Source organism: Pithys albifrons, chromosome 8 (genome assembly GCF_047495875.1).
Source record: "Pithys albifrons albifrons isolate INPA30051 chromosome 8, PitAlb_v1, whole genome shotgun sequence".
Lineage (NCBI taxonomy): Eukaryota > Metazoa > Chordata > Aves > Passeriformes > Thamnophilidae > Pithys > Pithys albifrons.
The window spans coordinates 19109581-19131244 of NC_092465.1; the positions used below are offsets into that span (position 1 = coordinate 19109581).

Consider the following 21664-nt stretch of genomic DNA (forward strand, 5'->3'; position numbering starts at 1 on the left):
TAGTGTGCTAATAAATATATTTGAAAATATTATAAAATTAATAAAAATTAAATTTAATCAATGAAAAATGAGAATTTTTTACATTCCACAACATTTAATTTATATCTTTTAAACAGCATTGCAGACTAAGTTAAAAAAATGTGATCACCTTCTTGTTAGACTTGCAAGTTTTTCAAGTAATGTCTACTGCAAGACATCTCTGAAAATCTGAGTGTCAAGAGTTAAAACTTAAGTCCTACCTGGAAAAGGAAGGCAGCATAAAATCAAGCATATAGATACAATTATACAGTTTAAAATTTTTAATGCATATCAAAGCATAAAAGCTCCTTGTTCCATCTCCTTTAAACTGGCATGTACAGCTCATTGTGAGATGTGCCTGATCTAGGCTGGGTATGCTACCTATGGTGGGAGTGTACTGTTGTGAACAGAAACATTACTAGAGAAGCAGTAGAACATTTCTTTTCCATGGCTACACTCCTGGGGATGCAAGACAGTCATAACAAACCCAACTGCCATCACTAGCACACCAACAGTAAGAATCAGGCAGGATATGAGGTTATCTGAATGGCTCCATCGCTCCTTGGACAATCTGAGATAACACGCTGATGGGATGATAAAAACAAGTGGGGTAGCACTCAGAACTCCCTGTGTATGGGAAACAACAATAGAAAAAACCTCATAAGTATGTATATTTAGATGTGAAGAACAAAAACCTAAATTTTAAATGGTTGTGATTAGACTGATGCAACAGTAAGGCCAGAGAATAAAGGCCTTTTCCAGTGTTGCAATATGGAAACCTTTTTTTCCCCAAGTCCAAAGTAACTTGCAAAAGTATCTGTAAAACTATTTCAAATAATTCAGATTTATTCAAATACTTTTGCTTTGCTCATACAGAACTGTATTTTATATTGCAAGTACTATTAAATCTGACTATCAGAAGTGTGTCAGTTTAAGAAATACAGTAGAGGTCCAAACATAACAGCTCTGCAATACTGTAACTGAATTAAAATATTTAAGATGATTCCATGAAGGAGTTTAGATACAACACTGCCTTAAATAAATAAATAAAAGTGGAGCCATCATGTAGCAGTTCAAAGAATTCTGATCAATTTCTACATTATGACCAGATTTAGGCTGACTTCCTTATGAAAGCAAAACTCCCCTTAATAGAGTAGAACTTCTTCTCTCATTAAAATTCAGCTCCTCCTTAAGCAACTCTCTTAGATATGATCAAATAAAAAGCACCTCTTTAAAGGCTTTTTATAGTAAAGTCACTGCAGATTAACATGAGTTACATGCCAAAAGAGAGCAATTTTATGCAGAAATTTTGAATGTTTATTTTGTCACATACTTAACAAACACTACGATTCACCTTAATTATGGTGAGGTAGAAATGCAGCCTAAGGAATAACATTACATCATCATTTGTACATATGTTTTTATATTTTTATGATAGAACCTGTTAACACTGAGCCGTGCAGACATCAAAAAAAGGTACATGTACAAAGTATCTTCTAACCTGTTCTATAATATTATTGCAAGCGTGACCTGATAAATCACTGCTACAAAAGCACTCATTATGGTTCTCTTAGCAGAGAAACTGCACTGTGGATGAGAAGAGTGCACATGTTTATATACGTACGTGTATAATGGAGTTTAAAGAACAACTCCCTCCATTTGTTCCATCAGTAAGCATGCAATGTATGACTTGAGAGTGTCAATGAATGCAGGGATGGGGATGTAAGGAGGCATGTAAGTTCAAAGTATGTAACTTCTAAAATATTTCTATACAGAAGCAAGGGCTGCCCTTAAAAGGTTTTCTCCACCTTCTAATTTTCGTATTTCCACATCTTTTTTATTTATTAAAGATAGATGACTTAAAAAGGAAAACTGTTAAGATAAGCAATGTTTATCATAAACATGGATTGGATGTTTTTTTGTTTTAAATTTAACTGATTAAACGTACATGCTATGCCAAAACACACTGACTTCACCATGTTAGTCCACTTTGCTGAGTGGTCTAGGTCTCACACAGATTACACAGCAGTTCCAGCCAACCAACCAAAGTAACATAACTGTGTTAAAAGGCAGCAATTGCCTTGTGTGGCCTGCCTGGTAAGCACTATCTCTGCTATGAGGTGATACCAGACACAGGAATGTTTACCGGCAAACAAAGCAGTTCCCTTAAAACAGTCATACACTCAGGTTGTAAAATGACTCTGTTTTGCTTTCTGTTTAAGTCCAAAGCAGGGAAAAATTTCAGTTACTATCTCTGTGGTCTCATTACTACTGGTTCTTTCTTTCATTCTTTCTAACCCCCTCTTGTTTTTTTTTTGCCCCTTTGGCACAAGGCAATCACTATGATCTGTCCCAGTGTTTAATAATTTGCCAACTTCATCAGATGCAGGGACTAGAGAAAGAAATGCTAGATTCAGTACCACTATACAGCTTGGATGAGTATTTTACTGATTTTTACAGCAGTTTAAACATATTTGTCAAGTCATAGCCACTTGACACATCTCCAAAACTGTTCTAAAAGTCCTCCCCAACCATATGACCTTTAGTTCCTGAACTTCCTTTCTCCTTCACTTACCTGATTTTCAAGCAGTGAACTTTACCACAGACTACTAGGCAAAATTACATAAGATTTTCAGTAGAGCTGTGGATTTTACAGTGTTCTGTTTTATTAAAAAGTGATTTATTAAATAAAAGAATATACAGGTTCACTTACATTCAGCTCTAAAACTATTCCAAGGCAATCATACACTAATGACACACCAGTCGCCACAGCAACGATAACTACTGTCACAACAATATGGAAAGCTGTTGAGAGGTTCCCATGGAAAAACACATTGGCAACCACCTGAAACAGAACCACAATTTTAAACCTTTTTTTCCTTATGTTGTTGGATTATTCCAAATCTTCTAATCTTAGAAAACTAAAGGAATGTGTGAGAATACATGGACTGAATTTTACTTTTCTTGCTTCAAGGAAACATCTCCATCTGCTTCCAAAAATAACTCATAACAAGCATTACTAAAATTGCACAACACTTGCAAGACAGACTTAGTTATATCTGCAGAATTTAGAGGATACTTAACTTCCTTCTCATTTACCCACTACAGAATAAAACCCACTTAAAATTATTTATTGAACAGATGGATTTCTTAGATGAAGACGCTTCTAAAAACTATTAAGCATAAAAAGTATGCTATGTTTTGCTATTCTCAACATAGTAACAACAGCAGCATTTATGTCAAACTTTAATTTTAAGCAGTCCTGGTAATATTAAGTAATTATTCATATAGTGTTGGGTAATAGTATAATAAATATAATAAATTATATGGCCAGCATCTAAACAGTACAATTAGTCCCTCATACTCATTACATGTAGCAGGATAAGATATGCTGATATTTATTATGGATCAACCATAGACTTCAGCTGCAATATGTATTACTAATGTGAGGATATTATTAATATATAACCACATTGTTAAAGGAAAAATGTAATAAATTCTTACCTCTCTGGTCACAAAACATTCAAGGGGGAAGGTCAGAATTACCGTAACTCCATAACAAAACCTTCCAAATGTAGCAAAGTTGTCATCTCTACAGTAGTTTTCAAATATATCTCCTGAGGCATAGCAAAAAATAATTAGCTTGAACTTAACATCACTTGCCTATTTGCAAACTGAAGCTGTGGAAGTATTCCAAGGGAAATTCCACCAGTGAGGCTTACACTTGGGAATCTGACACCTGCATCTGACATTTTTGTATCCCATTTTGGTTGTGGGATAACTTCAAGGAATGTCTTACTTCTGTCCAAACATACTATGATTTTTGCATTATTATGACCACTAAGATATTTAAAGCAAAAGTTATGCAGAAAGGCAGAAATGTAAGGATGATAGCAAGCACCAAAACTGAGGGATCAAGTAGTTTACCTTCTGTGTATCCTGTAAAAGTCATATATCCACATGCAGCAAACACTACGCTGATGACAACAGCGAGTGAGACAGACACATGTGTGACTTGAGACCAGTTTTTTAATGTGGGTTCTTCGAGAGATTCATATATTAAAAAGCTGTTATGGTTGCAGATGAATGCTGAAACACACAGGACAGTTAAAACAAATGGATGAATTCATGCATAAATGCATAGAGAGACACAGAACTGTTTGAATCCATTCATTATTAAATACAAACACTAATCCTGCAATGAGTGGCAAAGATAAATGGCTTGATCTTATACCTGCTTAGTTGATTTGATGAAGGTTTATATTCATCCTGATTCTGATTACATTAGCCTTAAATGCTATGCCATTTCCTACCCTCCACACCTCTATTCCATCTTTTCCTGCTCTTTTGCTTAAGAACCCAACAGCAGATTTGAGATTTTTTTCTTTAATCCACAAGCCATTTGCTACTTTCAGACTTCCTATGGCATCCATTTTAGGCAGCAGCAAGCATTGGCAGGCCCCAGACCCACAACCTTCACGGGAAATAATATACCAGACCCTGCAGGCAGGAACACATTTCAGAATGTGGACTTCTCTGTTGAAGGTTATGCAAGGGAATGCAGAACAATGCCAGCATGCTCAGTTTCTATGACAGAATAACCCCACTGGTGCAGGTGCTTTAGGATGACCTGCACAGTCCAGCTCCATTCACGTACAAACCACTCCCTGCTACGCTGGCAACAGCCAGGCGGGCAATGGATGAGGATTATGTCTTACACCAGAACAATGAAAATCACAGGGATGCCTCAGTCAATTTCACTTTTTTTCCTACAGCAGCTTCACAGAAATATAAAAACAACCGATAAAAATTCAATTTCTTGGTATAAAATATTAAATGATTTTTTACAGTTGATCTGAATATTGAAAAAAAAAACCAGAAAAAATTACTTACCGAATGACATCACCCCAATGGCTTGTACTACATTTGATTTTGCAAATGTCCATGCATTTTCTGATTTTGGTCTAAAACAGACATTTATTTTAATAGATTATTCTCTTTTCAATTATCAGTTATTAAAAATGACTTAAAATAATACAATGTAATACAGAACTGCTGCTAGTCAGATCTCCAGAACTCTCTGAAGTAGGCCTCAGTGTCCATCAACAACTTGAAACTAGGGAGGTACCCTTCTTATCTCCCTTGATTTGACTCATGTATTTCTGTAACCAGTTTTTACAGTAAAAAAGTCAGTCTGTTTCAGTTTTGTAAACTCTTCAAGTCATCATATACCAAGAAATAGCAACAGGGAAGGTAAAAGCTGTTACTGATTCTGACTAAGGTTATTTCAATCCAAAATGTCTTCTGACTATTTAAAGGCAATTTCTACCTCTGTATTTGCACATGTAATCTATGCAGCCTAGAGACACCTTTTCCTAGGCTACAGATCAAGTGAGGCAGTTCACCTTTCTTTACACCAGTTCCAACTATTCCTCATAGTGAAGAGATTTGCCACTTCTCAAAAGGCAAAAGAATGTATAAGAGAGTACATGGAGACCTATAATCAGGCAAGAATAATATTTCCCACATCTCCTCTTAAGAGCACAGTTTTGGACTTGCGGTAATTGCACCGCTTAGAGGAGGACCATGGAAAACCATCAGCAAACTTTGTTAAAAAACATTTACTCCATGAAATTCATATCTAAATAAAGAACCAAACTGAAGAAATGGGGAAGGACACAAAATATCCTTTTACAGAAATACAATTTGCTAAAAACATCAAATGAAATTCACAAGCCAATTAAACATTGTATTTGTGATATTAAAGCATGGACAAAGAAACAAACATTACAGCGAAGCTTGCTCTTAAAAAGTTGGCTGCTTCCAACTTTGATTGCTCTGTTTTATTTAGAGGGAAAGCTGCTGCCACCTCAGCCTTACTACTCTTTTCCTACTGCCCTAGAAAGCAGTACAGCACTCAGGTCAGTACTGTGAAGGTAACAATGACAGCTTTGTCTCTCCCTCTCTGGTGATACCTAGCTCATTTTGGCAGCTATAGTGGCATATGCTGTGTCACATTTCATTGCTTTCAAATGTTTAAATTCCACCTCCAGGTCCTAAAATTAAAAAGTTGCTGTTCCTCTTTCAGAACTCATCTTACTATTTCTTGAGCACTCAAATAGTCAATACTTCCTTTTCATATTAGAAAAACCTGGATTTACAGTATCTAATCCACATTCAGTTCAGATTCAGAGCTTCTTTTCAGCTCTTTTAGCTGTGGTTGTTAAGCCCAGCTTTGAAGTGAACAGAACTCAAGTTCATTTTTTTGTCCTCAGACACAGCATATTGTCTTGACTGCTGTAACACACTGCTTCCAGTCTTCAGCAGCTGAATACAGCCCTCTGAAATATCCACACACTCAGCATGTAGATGTAATAAATACTATGGATGAAATAGAACATTTATCTTGTGAAATAGGACTTCTGATCCTGTATAGCTGCTGCAGTTCCTTATATAGGCTCCCTGAACTTGATGCCACTGATTTCAAATCACTATCACTAGAGATGCCTGTGGAAAATTACTATCAATAATTTTTAATGTATTATTTTCCAGTAAAACATTCAGAAATTACTGGAAAAATATCAGCATTTCAAAATAAAAACAGCATATAGAACTAACAGCACCAGCTGTTCCATTCTGTGACCACTAGAGGTCAGCTTTGATAGTAAACATACAGAATAAAAATTTAGTTTATATTATCCTTTGACAGCAGAATTTACCAGTTTTCTTTGGCCTTTTTCTACTAATAATTAACACTTAGATTATCTAATACTTGATAAACCAAAATATTTTCAAATGTACAGAAATAAAGAATGTTCTTTTCTGAAACATATTTCATTTGTGTGAAAATGCTATATCCTGTGCAAAATTATAGCTGTATCATCAGCTCCTACAAAAGGGGATTTTCAAAAAGGGAATGCAGAAAGCACAGGAATTTAATTTGAAATATTTTTAGTAAAGTGGCCAATTAATCAATTTAAAAAAATTAAAATCACAGGAGCTACTTTTCCCCCTGCACAGTGTTAGCTTATGCACTAGCAATATGCAACAGACCAAAATACAGCTTTGCTATAAGGACGAATGGCAAATCAGATTAGGAGCATTATTTTGGGGAAAAAATCTGAAAGAACAAAATCCTGCTTATTTAGCAGCCTAAGAAGATAAATTCCTTCCATTCTAGTTGCAGAATTGAGGAAGAATTTCAGATCCCTGATTTGAACACTACCAGCAGCTTGTAAATGCCCTATGAGGCACGTTGGTACATACGTCATGTTTGCTACAGTAACTCACACACTGCTGCATGTACTTTGAAAAACATTTTCATACCGTGGGAATAGAGGGATCTCCCACAGTGAAAGTACATAGTAAGAAATTTCACTTCTGAGAGTCAACAGCTGTAGAGTTGTGACCACATCAGTAAGAAATTATCCCCAAGTTCAGTCTGCAGAACATACAGACTTATGCAAAGCTCCAGGAAAATGGTTCAGATGACATGAAAGTGCCCATATAAAATAAGAGTTCATGATCAGAAAGAGAAAACTGTGTCAAAGAATAGCAGGAGATGGTTATGGAAGAGCTATACAGTGAACAATCCCATAAAATTACTCACAAAGCAAAGGACACCTTGTGGAAACATCAAGTGTCAAGCTAAACATACACACATTGATAGAAATATATGGGTCTATGTAAGCAGATGCACACACACTGAGAGTCTACCACATGAATACAGGTAACATGACACCTGTTGTACTTTTTCAATCCTGCTGCCACTGTTCAAGACTGACTTTTTGTTTGTTTGTTTTGAGAAAGACCTTTGTTCTGACCAGTTTGACCTACATTCTTGTTAGGAGTTGTTAGGAGAAGATTTTAACTGCTGCTTATGCAAGAATAGCAGTAGCAAAAAAACATGAATGACAAAACCAGGCAGCTCTCTGCACTCACTCATTGTATAAAAACACAGGCTATGCATGCATGAACAGAAAGGGTTTTTTCATGCTGGAGAAAGAGTATTAGTTGGATGAAAAAAAAAACAAACCAGAAAGAAACTGAAGAAATAAATTTTTGATCCTAAATGTGCTTGTTGACAGCTTACTATCACATATAGCAGGAGCTGTAATACCAAATAGCATCTGAGATGCCACATAACTGTGATTCCTCAAACAAAAATAATGAAAGACTGAGGAAAAAGAGTGAGGAGTTCCCAGACAGGAAGAAGTTTCAGCTGAAACTAAGGCAAGACAGACTGAGGGTAGTGAGACCTAGCAATGAAGAAAGCTTAGAGGTTAAGAAAATAAGACTCTACTCAGTCTTCAGCATACATAAGTGAAAGTATAGCATAATAAATGTTACAAAGCTTTGAAAATATTCATGTTTATCCACATAAGAACAGAGAAAAATTAAAAGAACAAATGAACCAGGCAAAGGTTAAGACATCCTAGCAAGGTAAAAGGAATTTCACATCCAGATCATGAGTGAGAGTTGGGCAAATTTGTTTGGCGTTCTAAAAGAGCCTATGTTCTACTTCTTGCAAAACACTTACAGCATAATAATTCCCATCTTAAGATCCATGCTATGCAAAAATCTTTTCTGTCATTTATGTAGAAATGCTGCCAAATATAATAATACAGCAGCAGAGTGTATGAGAAGCAAAACATCTTTAAGGTAGGGACAAAAACCATTCATCCCTGACCTCATCCCAGCTTGCAGGTATGAAACATTGACTAAAACAAAATAAAAAGTTAATTTCTACAGAAGCACAGTCATATTTTTGACAGGGGAGCTACATGTTGGAATGAGCAAAAGACTTCCATTGTTTTGGACCAAAAATCAGGGACAAACCACCTAGTTTAGGTGCAAACCAGCTGTTAAAAACATAATCCAGAAACATCTCACAGATTAATTCAGGTTTAATTCAATTATTTAGACCTTTAAGAAATAAACTCTGAATTTTCAATTTAATTCTATTCTAAGGTAAAATACATTTTTAGTTCTTTTTAAGCTTTAAAAGTTTAAAGATACTGAAAAGTTTATAAATGCAAAATATAACTTCAATCAATGTAACAGAAAGAAAATGAGCACAGCTCACATTAGGCTTAGACTTTGTATTAATCAAAGTCATCTTGTGAAAGAACACAGTCAAAGGCAAACTGATCATGTCAGCCCCACTTAGTTACAGGTGCTTTAATTCTTCTTTCTTCCTTAATGAATTACTTAGCAGTTCTGTAAATATATGGTAGCTTAGTTTTATTTTTAAATTTCATCACACATTAAAGTTTATCTTTGCTTACTACTGGATTTTTTTTATATGAAGGAAAGAATCAGCTTTCTCCTTTCAAGCGTTTTTCCTGAGTACTTGGTGTTTCATCCCTATGATCAGCTGCCAGTTGAGTAATTCTCACATCCTCTTTACGTGTAGCAGGTGCTCTTGAAGTTTTTCCTAGAGATTTATGTGTTATGTAGACACTGACATCATGACATTCTTTGCAAAAGAACACCAAATTAAATTAAAATTATCCATCTTTATAATATAAACATAAAATATTTCCTTTTACAGCAATGAATGTTAACTTCATGCTTCAAAGCTGAAATATTTCATGCAGTATTAACATACTGTACATTTACAGTTTGAGACAATTCTAACCTATTGTTTTTGATCACAGCAGGTAAATACCCAGCCATAAGCAGATGGAAATAAAGATCAGAACACTGGATTTTATCTGCAGGTTCATTGTGTCATTCAGACAACAATAATCATAGGGATGATAGTAATCAAAAGCAAAACTGAAAAAAGTACCTCAGTGTCTTATTTTTTGTAAAAGGAAATAAATTAAACCAAGTAATCCTGCATCATAAATACTGAGGGTTTTTTTCTCCTGAGAATTAACAGTCCTATAATATCCCTGGACAATCTGCTCCATTCCTAAAGTAATTTAAAAAAAATCAAATCTATTTCTGAATGTGCTATTTTATTTATGGGAACAGGTTTATATGGTATGTCTTATGTCTCTGTAAGAAGTGGATTCTTCCACCAGGATTGTTTCAGCAGTGTTATGCATAATTGTTCATTTGTTTTACTGTGGGTTAATTGCAGGATATTTGGGTTTAATGCTGGGAAGATGCCTAGAATAGCAATTTCTAAAGTTATACCAGATGATGTTGTCTATCATCCTGATCGGAGTCCAGTATTTTTTAATCTATTGAGCACTAACTTGAATGACAGAACAAAAAGCAAGAAGTGTCCTTTACAGAAAACATAAATATGCAGTTAACAGAAGCGTGCTAAAGATTGAGTTGAAAAAAGAAAAATCATAAGTATGTTGGGAAAAGAAGAATCATCTGGTAAAGCACCATTCAATTCTGTAATGACAAATTCTACAGTTATGCAGGGGAAAAAAAAGTCTTCACAAAAACGGGGGGGGAGGGGGAGGGGGGGAAACAATAACAACAAAAATCCCAAATTTCATGAGAACAGAACAAAAATAAAGGAAAATTCACCAGCTCACACTTCTGCAGAGGACTTGGTACTTCTACTAGACTGCAAACTCAAGGCATGTCCTCAATGTTATGTTACTTTCCAAAGACGCAAACATCAAACTGTATTACATAAAGAAGTATGGCAATGCCCAAGGGATACAGTAGAAGGGGACTTTAAGACACTTTGCATTTAAGCTACATCAGTCTTTCTTTTCTGCCTCTCAGAGGGAACACCACACACAGGTGAGGCACCATCACCTCACTTTAATTTGCAGAAAACTTAAGGCTGCCATTAACCATGATCAGAAGCACAGCAAATGACAAGCAGAGAAACACTAAAGGAATTGTATGGTTGGTCTATAGAAAGGATCCCCAAATGTGGACAAGTTACAGCTTTTTACTGGTGTTTTTCAAGAATTTGAAAAAGAATGAGCAGCTTGCTGTCCATAGCCACTGTGGTTAGGACAAGAAGCAACCAATAAGAAATGCAGTAAGAGACATGCAATACACATTTAGGAAGAATTCATAAGAACTGAAATGAGAAACCATGGAATTACCAAGAACAAATCACTTGTCATCAATGGCAGGCACATCATCAGTTCAGCCACGTAACAATTGCAAGGATTAAATATTCTTGGCCCCCTCAAGCCTTCACCTAGGATTGTACAAATTCTTTTCCTATATGACAGATACAAGGACTGTGTTTTCATAATCATGATTTTTAAAAATCTCTTTGGAATCTCCAACTTATACTGTATGCCAAAAAGGATTCACAGTAAATGTGTTAATTCACTTTTTAAATTTGTAATATGATGGGACCCATAATAACATATAAGAGTGTTTTTTATTCTTATATGAAAAGAGATGGCATACCAGTATACCACTAACAAAATATTAGAAGAGAGTTTTAATAATTGAAGTATATGCCTGTATTTAACTGTGAAATAAGAATAGCAAAAGTAGACATTAACAGAATGTTTGCAAGGAAAAAATTCTTACTAACATTTTATCAAATTGATAGATGCATTTTTGAAAACAAGTGTAAAGACAAAAATGTAAATCTCTAAAGAACTAAAAAGTAAAACTTTAATAATCACTCAAACCCCAACATTACTTGTTGGAAGAAAAAATAAACCCATGCATTCCATACTTTTTTGTGCAACACAACTGTTGAGAAAAAATGTTACCATAGGAACAAGGTCATCAGTAACGCTTATATATAGCTTCTTCCTTTTTTTACAGGGGATTTTGAGATTAACCTTTCAAATACCCCTTTAACACATACCCAGTATGAAAAACACGCTGCATCAGAAAGGTGGTGGGGAGGGAAGTCCCACACTGTTCTGAGTGCGTCATTTTGCAGATGATAGACAACATCATCTGGTACCATTTTAGAAACTGCTATTCTAGCAGCATTAAACCCAAATACCCTGCAATTAACCCACGTATCAGAGCAGTAAAACAAATGAACAATTATGCATAACACTGCTGAAACAATTCTGGTAGAAGAATCCACTTCTTACAGAGACATAAGACAAACCATATAAACCTGTTCCCATAAATAAAATAGCACATTCAGAAATAGATTTTGTCATTTTTATTAATATTCTTCACATTTGAAGGATGAAGAAAAAGGCAGCTCTTCTAGGCCACTAAAGAAGAATAGATTCATAACAATTTCTTGCAATATAATTATAAAAATATTGTCACAACATGTGTGTACTAAGTTTAGAAAACTCCAATGTCCAATGTTAAATACTACTTTTAGAGTATGAGTGCTGGAAAAGTTTTGCATGCTTATATTGTTGTTTTGTCAAATGACAGAATAATTTTTTTATTATTGTGTTCCCTTTTTAAAATTTTAATTATTTGTATTCAATATTTATTATGAAATTATTATATTAACAGAAAAAGAAATATTCCTAAGATACTAGCTATTTTCAGATTGTAAATGTAGGCCATCTGACAAATGGACAAAAGAAAAAAAATTCTCAAATGACAGACCACCTCATATGCCCATTCAGGACACACCTGCTGTTAGTCATATCATCCACTATTTCCAGTTAATCTGTAGGGGTTTTGAGACTTCTTGCAAATTTGCTTACATGCAACAGAATTTAAAAAAAGGATAAAGTATATTTAACTGTTCATTTTGTATTGATACAGATTTTTCAATTATGTGTCTGTCCCAAAATAGGCATATTCCAGAATTATGCAGATATATGCAAGAGTGAAATTATAGATTATTTGATCAAAAATTCACTTTGTGGCAACACTCACACTTGTGGACTGAAGGTTACTGTTCTCACCATCACAATTATCAGGATGACAATGGTTAAAATCACAGAAATAAGAGATATCTGTAAAGGTAAAAACATTACTTCAGTCAGTAAGCTGCTGAAAGGTTGTTCTTTTAGCAGCATAATGCATTTATTAATTATTTTCAATAAGTTGTGACTGGCACTTATTTTGTAATAGCATACAAAAAAAAACAAACCAAAAATCAACTGCTGTTATGATTTACCTTTCCCAATTTTGCTATATCTTGATATAAAGACATAGGTAAGGTAAAGATGATGGTGGTGAGAAGAATTATGAAGTGACGGTCAGTAAGCATGTTATCCAGCCCAACTAAAGCAAAAAAGAAAATAATTTATTTCTTTAAGAGACTGATTTGAGAAACAGATTAATGACATTCAAAAGTTTAGAGTAACAAACTGCTGATTATTCAGCTTTTACGCCCCTTACTCCACCTAAGTGATACTGAAAACCAGGCATTAACCAACTTTTAGGAAGCCATGCACAGCATGTGCATAATCACAAGAATTCTGCAAATTCAACCCAAATGCATAACTTATGAGATATATTAAACCAAAACAGGAAAGTCTGGCATTCCTACATATAGGTAAGTATTAATGTCTTTCATCATATCAGAGTCAGAGTCGGGAAACTGCAAGTAAAACATTCTACTACTTCTTTTTGCCATTTACTCTTGAGGATTTTTTGACACTGTAGGGTGGTATCAATTACTGTGCTGTTGAAGATAGATCAACTCTTCAAGAACAATCCTAAAATAAGGTAATTTTCAGGTTTCTTTTGAAAACCTTCTTTCTTGCTATCAGATGGCTTTCACTTGCAAAACAGATTATCATGTGAAGGCAACAATGTTGTTATAATATTCCATGCAGTCAGTGGGATTTATTTGTATAACTGGTGGTTTTTCTCAAGCCAATGACAATTTAAAATAAAACATATCTCAGTTTCAGTCAGGCTACCATAAACCATATGCTTGAATGGACACTTGCTGAGTAATTATGGCTGGAAAGGGACTTGCAAGTGACATGGAGAAATCTATGTTGTGTTACCTCTTTTCTTTGGGAGACTATAATGCTTTCCCACTTCTTTCCAGGCAGGTAAAAAGATTTGCCATGGTGGGGGTTCCTTCTGTTACAGAAGTCATATTATATATAAATTATTAGATATTCACTGGCACTATCAATTTGATCAGGTATTCACAGAATAACAGAGTGTGACAGTTAAAACTACATCCACACCTTGCAGCCTTCACATGCTGAAAATTAAAGTCCTCCTGTGGAAATAGTTCATGCAAATATTAATTTCCACTTCATTGCAGATATGTTCTTTTTTTAGTTTAAGTTCCCAGTAAAGAATGTTTTAACTTAGCTGGCTTTGTGCTAAAACAGAGTGCAAGCATGGACATAAATTGCTCCACTGATACTGCTGTGAAAACTCAGCACAGGGAGGGAAACAAAAGCCTGAGTTAAAAACTGCAAAGTGCCACATCTGGTTGTGCAGTAATACCTAAGATCACTAAAGTTACACAGTTCATGAACAATTATTACAGATATGCTTAAGTAAGCATTACAATCATTGTATTATTTGCAACTCATCCTGAATTATTCCCTAGATGAAGTGCAGTTTTAGTATTCAAATGACCATTATATGTATTATCTAAAAAGATGACCAAAAATTATGACCTTGTAAATATAATACAACTGTTGAAGACTCATTCCTGTTTGCTTAGTGTTTCACTGAAGCATGTGGTCTCTTCACTGACACAGTGGACTGATAACCAAGGACTAGGATTTATAAGTTTTATTTGGGAAAGACTTATTGAAACAAACAAACAAACAAACAAACCCCCAAAACCAAAACACAAAAAAACAATCAAAAAACCATTCATAGACATATGCCTCAAGCTCTTAACCTGAAATATATTTAAGAGCAATTTAGAACCAAAGTAACAGGTAATACTTAAATACTTATGTTACACTCCTATCCAGTACATAATCCCTCATTTTGAATTTTTAAATGCCTCTTACCTCCAGGAATTCTCTGAAAAACTTTAGTTAAAGTGTCTCCTGTTATTATGTTGTAACTGATCATAGCTTAAAGAAAAGATATTTTTTGTTAGTACCAGTCGTATCAAAAATATTTGATAAACAGTGAAACACACATTTTGTAGACTTCAGGATCATATTGCCACTATCCCTCTTAGATGAATGCTGGCTAGCACTAACAATTTTTATGTTTCATGTTTAAAAAAAAAAAAAAAAATTTAATACTTTTTTTTTCCTTGTTTTTTAAGAGGTACAACTAAGCAATAATCTAACCTGATAAGCAAGGCTACTGTGCTGACTTTCCATATAAACTTACTTCAGTAGAGGTAAGAAATGCTTTTTAAAACTGTTTGTTTTAAATAGCAATTCTTTGTCAGTTTATTTTCAAATTCTTGTTTCTATTTAGTAAAGTCATGCGTTACTCTAATAATCAGTCCTGCAAAGAAATGCAAGGGACTTTCTAGGTAATGCAAAAAGCTAGCAAAATCTTTAAACCAGAAGAAAGAAGAAAATAGTTTAAAATATCAGATATAGACTTCCAATCCTCCCTCACACAGTGTAAGTGCTGTGGCCTTAATGTTAATATTTCATTCTTGTCTAATTCTACACTAAAGGTTTGTATATTTGTGCATGTGTGTATACAGACACATAAAATATAATACACTCTGTGTTCTTCCAGGTTTAGACAGCATACGTTTAGGCACTGACCTTAAATAGTGCATAAATATCCACTGTTGTGAAACTGTAAGTCATTAACACTACTTACAGAAATACATTCAAGGACATAACCAGCTCCATGGTAAGGACTGAGACCTTTACAATTCTTTTTTGTATTATCTACAAAGTAGTTGATCTTACAAAGGAGGACAATTACATGTATAACATTGTTGCCTGCAATAACAGTAACTTGACTCCCTTAAAAACCCAGCTACCTATAATCAGGCTGATTATTACCAAAGTAGGAATTTTGATCTGGGACTCGAGTCATTGAGTCCAGACTCTTGGTATCTCAAGTCAACATCTCTTGCAGTCCCAAGTGTGAAAATATCAAGATTATTTAAGATTTGATTTAATTATAGTACTACTGTAGGGGACAGATTCAGAATATCACTTCATTTCAAACTTTTGGTCTATGAACTTCCTGCCCTGGTTTTTTACTATTTCTTCTTCAAAGGGGTCTTGACTGCCTAATTTTCCAGTATCTTCTTGGGTATGAGGCTGAAATAATGCTTTTGAAGAGCAATGACAGCACACAATATTCAAGTGAGATTTAATCAGTGGCTTCTCCAATTACAGTAATACTCCATCTCTGAAAAAATACTAATTCAATATATTCCCAAAGCCATATTCCCCTTTTGTTTCAGGCACATCAACTTTGTGCTGTTAACTCATTCTAGAACAGAATCTCCTTTGCTATTTTCCATAGCTACTTTTGTCATTAATTATTACATGTCTGATCATGAATTTATCTACTATTACATTTCAATTAATTTCTACTATTCCGGTCCTCCAATTCATTGAATTCTTCCTCAGTCATTCTTCAGAACACACAAAGTAACTTTATTTTTTTACTAACAAAGAGGCATATACAATACATTCTTTATACAGTTCTTACTATTTAACCACTGAAAAAATTAAGTACTGTGAAAAAGCTTGTTACTTCTAAACCCCAAACATTTATATTTCATGTGACCTTACCAATAAATGGATATAAAAACTGAAGAGTTGAAAGAATTATATAACCTACACGACCATATGTTTTTCTGACCAGCTCTTGATAGGTTTTGGTATTGGACAGGTTTCCTCCTTTGATCAGTAATATAATGGAATAATCTGTTAAAATATAAAATACTGTTAAAGACAGTACGAATCAGCTTGTTGTTCATTACTTCTCACCTTCTTTCACTCCTTAAAAAAAATAAATCTGTAGACAGTAAAACAGTGGCATTGGGAAGAGCTGGGATTAGAAATCTCATAGAATACTTCCACCCAACAATGCAGGAGTTATAGGTTCGTATTGGAAGGAATATATCCAAAATCACAGTATAACCAAAGATTTTCATTCTATGGTATATTTAAAAAGAAAGTGATATACAACCCACTCAAGGATCAGTCTCTTAATTAGGATAAAAATACTGGACTAAAACAGGTTGTTATAAGGCACAATATTACCTTGACTGGTCTAAATAACTAGGCTTTATGAAAATAAATGCACACAAAAAGTAGCTTTATATGTTGTACAGTGTAATTCTCCACGTTTAGTAATCTGCTCAAAGGATTAGTGAGGTAAAGTAAAAAATTAGTAATTTTTACTCTCACAAATCTACTTACTTAAGGTATCATTAAGCTCAAAATCAGCCAAAATGTTGCAGGACTAATTTCCCCTTTACAATAGAAACTGCCTTTACAGTACCTGTGATATAGGCAACCACAAATAAAAGCAGTACTCCTAAAGGAAAGCCAGCTTCCTTCATTGAATATGGCAATCCTGCAAAGAAGAAAAAGAGGAATTTACAGAACAATCTTTACAAATAATTAATTGTGACAACCAAAATAGAGAAATATTCAGATTTACACAAAAATGCTAGTAATTTCCCAAATTGGACCAGCATGCTTAATAACCTCAAAAAGATAATTTTCAGTGGACAAAGTGTTCCCTATGTGTGAGGCTCAGTCAGCACCTGTCCAACCCCTCTGATCATTATGGCCAAGAGGTTGTGGGGTGTTTATTACCGAGATGTGACCTCAGCTGATACTTCTGCTTTTTTGTATAGTAAGCAAATTATAGAGAAAATCTTTAGAAACAGCAGCAGAAAGTAAGATGACAGTGTTACTCTCCAAGTTGATAGCCATGTGTGAATAAACCAGGCTGAACAAAGGATAGCAAAGAAACGTAGACTTACCTATAACACCTGATCCTATGATTGAATTGACAATGTTAAATGCAGCTGATGCCAGATCACTGTTTCCTCCTTTTTTCCTGGGCTTACTAAGGAGAGCTATTTGGTCATCTGTTTCTACCTTTTTCAGAAAGACAATAAAAACATTGTACATGAGCAAGGATTTTTACACATGCTCTATGAAAGATACATAACCCCTTTTCCTAGACTCAGATATGTGGAGGTATTTTTCTAAATAAATCCTATTTTTTCAGTCAGAAATCAAAGGAGTATTAGGCACCTAATTCCTGTGTAAGTGTGACCCATAATCTTCTGTGATTCTTCTCTGAAAAATAGTAAGTGGTAGGACAGAAATATATAAAAACTCAAGAGGCAGGCTGCTAAACAAAGCACTTTTTAGTTACATTTCAAAGGGAGAAATGTGAATCAAATATTTTTGAAAATATTTTGGCTACTACAACTGGTCACTAAAAATTGCCCCTGAATCAAGGAAATGAAATTAATTTCAAGAGTTACTAATAAAGCATGCCAACATCTGAATACATTCTAATTGTAAGGTCTTATCCAGTATTTTAAATATTTCTGTGCCATTCAATGCTTTAGTTAATTATGAATAGTTAATGACCTCATCCCAGAAAGTTTCTGTGGAAAAGTTTGATACAAACTAAAGTTGAAAGCACAATTTGTAGCAACTACCTTAAAAAATTAAAGTTTTGTATCTTCATAAAGTATTTCTTCGTAAGCATGTAGTGGTCTTTTCCTCAGATAACCACTATGGTGCCAAAGAATATTTTAGAATTATTCATTAGAAAGAGAGTATTTTAACTGAAGTTGTGAAATTCAAAAGAGGAACATGCATTTAATAAATTCCTGCCTGTTTTCAACAAAGGTAAAACACCATGTACTTTGTCTGAAAGTAAAACCACTATTAACTGGATGCAGAAGCCTATTTAACTTATATAGTAGGTAGTACAAGCTCAGATGCTTGTCACTACTACTCCTGAAAAAAAATTACTGAAAAATCTAAGTCATCTGTAGATAGAGAAATAAGCTGACAATCATAAGAGTGCCTGCCTCAAGAAGGGCTATATATTTCATTGGAACCTCTAATCCTTAAGCAGTACTAACATAAGAAGAGTAATACTGGCTCAGATCAAAGGCCAGTATAGTCTGGCATTCCATCTGAGAGAGTGACCATGGAAGGTGCCTAGGGAAGAACACTGGAAATGGCCAGTTGGCAAATAATTTTCCTGTCCCAGCTTTCCTCACTTTGCATATTCTGGACTTCCTGAAGTAGTCATGTTCTTGGTGCAGCAGATCCCTTAATGGATTGCTCCTCGAATTTTCCCTTTCTTGTAACCAGTACAACTTTTAGCATCTGTAATATCAGGTGGTGGGGAATGCCATGTTTTAACTATGCATCATATAAAAAGACAGGTATTTTTCTTTGTTCTGAATCTACCATGAAGTATTTCCACTTGCTGTTCCAAAAGGTTTTGTGTTATCACAGATAAGTCAACTATTTTCTATCATCTTCATACCATACGCAGTTTCATAAGTAGCATTCTCCCTCAGCTGTTTCTTATCCAGACTTTTTTTATTTCACTACTGATTTCAGCGGCAGGAGCGTGCCTGTCATTCTCTCCTGTAATTTTAATGCCTCTGTTACTTAGAGCACTGTACACGTGAAATTGCACTGACCTAGAACAGCTCAGTTCCCTCTCTTCAGTTGTTACAAGAAACGAACACAATGTGCATTGCACACACTTGGAAGAGACACATTTAAATGGGCAAAAAGAAGAAAAGAAAGGGCAACAGAAGGTGTGACACAGGTGGAATGGCTCCTGTAGTGCTCTCGAGGGTGCACTTGACCTGCAGACGGGGAGGGATGTCTGCTGGGAGCCCGGCTAAGGAGCTGTGCAACGCAGGAGGCTGCGGTAGGGGGAACAGGAGGCGTTTGCTTCGCTCGGGGTCCTCTCCCGGGGCCGGCTGCGAGCCATGGGACAGCCAGGACCACCTGCTGTGGCAGTGACAGCGCCGGGCAAGGCTGGAGATGATGGGGCATGGCAGCAGATGATAGGGCGCTCACGCTCTGGTCCTCACTCGACACGGAATTTCAGTCGTGCCAGGCGGCCGCCCTTCCCCTCCCTCGGGAGGGTAAAGCCCCTCAGACGGCATTTTTGCCCTCTCCGTGGAACCTATGACTCTCTTCCTCGTACGAGTTCGGGGGCAACTGAAGAGAGCTGATGAGGCCACGGGTGCCGCCAGCCCGGCGGCGGAGCGGCGCGTTCCAGCGGCCGCTCGCTCTCAGCCGCCACAACCGGCCGCGGTGCCGCTCACGCCCCGTCCCCTGCCGCGCGTCCCGCGGCCACGGGCCGAGGAGAGCAGAGACAGGCCGGCCAGGCGGTGCCGGCGGGCTCGCCGAGCCGCGGAGAAAGCCCCCGCCCCGGTACCGCCCCGGTACCTGCGCGGCGGCGGCCGCCGACGGCTCCATAGCCCGCGGGGCGGGCGCGGCGCGTCCCTCGCGGGGCTGCTCGGCACGGGCAGGCACGGCCTGGGGCGGGCTCGGGAGTGTCCCGCGGCACCTCCGCGGATGTTGGGAAAACGACTGTATGCCTGGATCGCCCCGGCCCCACTCCCCGCCCCGCCCCTCCGGAGACCTGTTGGAGCGCGGTCAGGGGCGCGCGGAGCGGCCGGGCGGCCCCTCCGCCGAGAGGCCGCTGCTCTGCAAACACTCTGGAAAGTAAGAGCTTCTGCCACGAGTTTGTGAGGCACCGAGTTTACTCGATACTTGTTTCACCCGAGGGCACGAGGACAGTTTTCTCAGTGGTATGTGTGGCGAAAAACCATCTCAACTGCCATAGCTCCTAATCCGTGGTTGCTTTTTAACATTGGTGTTACTGGCGAGGCTGCAGCCCCTTGTTTATTCTGCCAGGAAGGACAAGCTGCATTAAGGGGGCTAAGTCAGATAAAGAACACACTGAGGTTCCAGTGAGAGTATGGGAAAAGGCCAAACTAATTAAAAGATGCAAAATGACAGTGCTGAAACTTCAGTCTGTAGATACCTGTTATCTCGAGCAGCCTCCATCAGAAACATGCTTTGTAAATATGGAACAAGTCATGAAAAGAAATTTAAGCAAAAACTTGTAGGAAAGAGTAAGCACTGGGTACAGTCATTGATTTTGTGAAGAATGCTGGACATAAAATTTAGGGCCTACAATATTGAAAAAAATACTGAGGGTACTTAGTCCAGTTACTGGAGGGCACAATCAAAAGAACGTGGACCCAAAATTTTCAACAAGATGAAATAATTGTGGCGAAAATGTCCTTCAGAGATGACAATAGCAGAAGAAAATAGAGCGTGAAAATTTCCTTTCTATATTCTTAAGAACTCCTATATGTGATAATACTTTGCTGGGGTGAACTGTGGTGGTTAAAGGAGCACATGTGCTGTGCATCAGTAATTTTGCCCTTAAAGATCTATGATGCATATGATTTAATATGGAGAACAAAGTGCACATGAAGAGCATATATGACATTTTTGTTCAATAGCTTAAGCACATTAGCTTCAACTCCTTCAAAAAAATCTCTAATCAGCTCCATGACAAGCTACAAGCTGACATGTATTCTTGTGTGACCAGTCAGATGACATGACTCAGCAGAGTAATTTTAGACAAATAAGATGCAGACAAAGTTCCTGCGATTTGTGGCAGTGTTATTTTCTTTCTTGAACTATATAAAGAATTCTGAGTGAAAACATGTAATGAAGCTGTTTTAAAGCAGACTGTAATAAAGCATATAGTATGTTTTCATGACAGTCTTCTATACGTAGTACTGTAGCAACTTCCTTACAAAGCCTCTGTATCTAACAACCACACACCCTACAATAGTCCCTCTGAGTTGTGTGATTTT

General features: G+C 36.4%; 1 protein-coding gene across 2 annotated transcripts; it reads right to left on the reverse strand.

Annotated features, from left to right (window-relative positions):
* Positions 1 to 399: 399 nt before the first annotated feature.
* On the reverse strand, positions 400 to 20246 carry SLC38A11 (solute carrier family 38 member 11). Of its 2 annotated transcripts, XM_071562428.1 has the most exons (12): positions 20217 to 20246; positions 17756 to 17873; positions 17266 to 17340; positions 16551 to 16685; positions 14835 to 14900; positions 13016 to 13122; positions 12772 to 12851; positions 4912 to 4982; positions 3946 to 4107; positions 3523 to 3635; positions 2732 to 2863; positions 400 to 645 (listed from the first exon to the last, which is right to left on the reverse strand). In XM_071562428.1, exons 1-12 carry the CDS (start codon positions 20244 to 20246, stop codon positions 400 to 402), a joined length of 1335 nt encoding a protein of 444 aa, XP_071418529.1. The 2 variants fall into 2 exon arrangements, with proteins under 2 accessions (XP_071418529.1, XP_071418528.1); XM_071562427.1 differs by lacking the exon at positions 20217 to 20246 and having other exon boundaries at positions 17756 to 17906.
* Positions 20247 to 21664: the final 1418 nt, after the last annotated feature.

Excerpts from the sequence above, each read along its gene's own strand:
- SLC38A11 (XM_071562427.1), bottom strand. The coding sequence starts at position 17,906 with ATGTACAATGTTTTTATTGTCTTTCTGAAAAAGGTAGAAACAGATGAC. Across the intron at positions 3,636-3,945 it reads TTTTACAGGATACACAGAAG|GAGATATATTTGAAAACTAC; the intron begins GTAAACTACTTG and ends GCTATGCCTCAG. Across the intron at positions 646-2,731 it reads GAATAGTTTTAGAGCTGAAT|GGAGTTCTGAGTGCTACCCC; the intron begins GTAAGTGAACCT and ends TCCCATACACAG.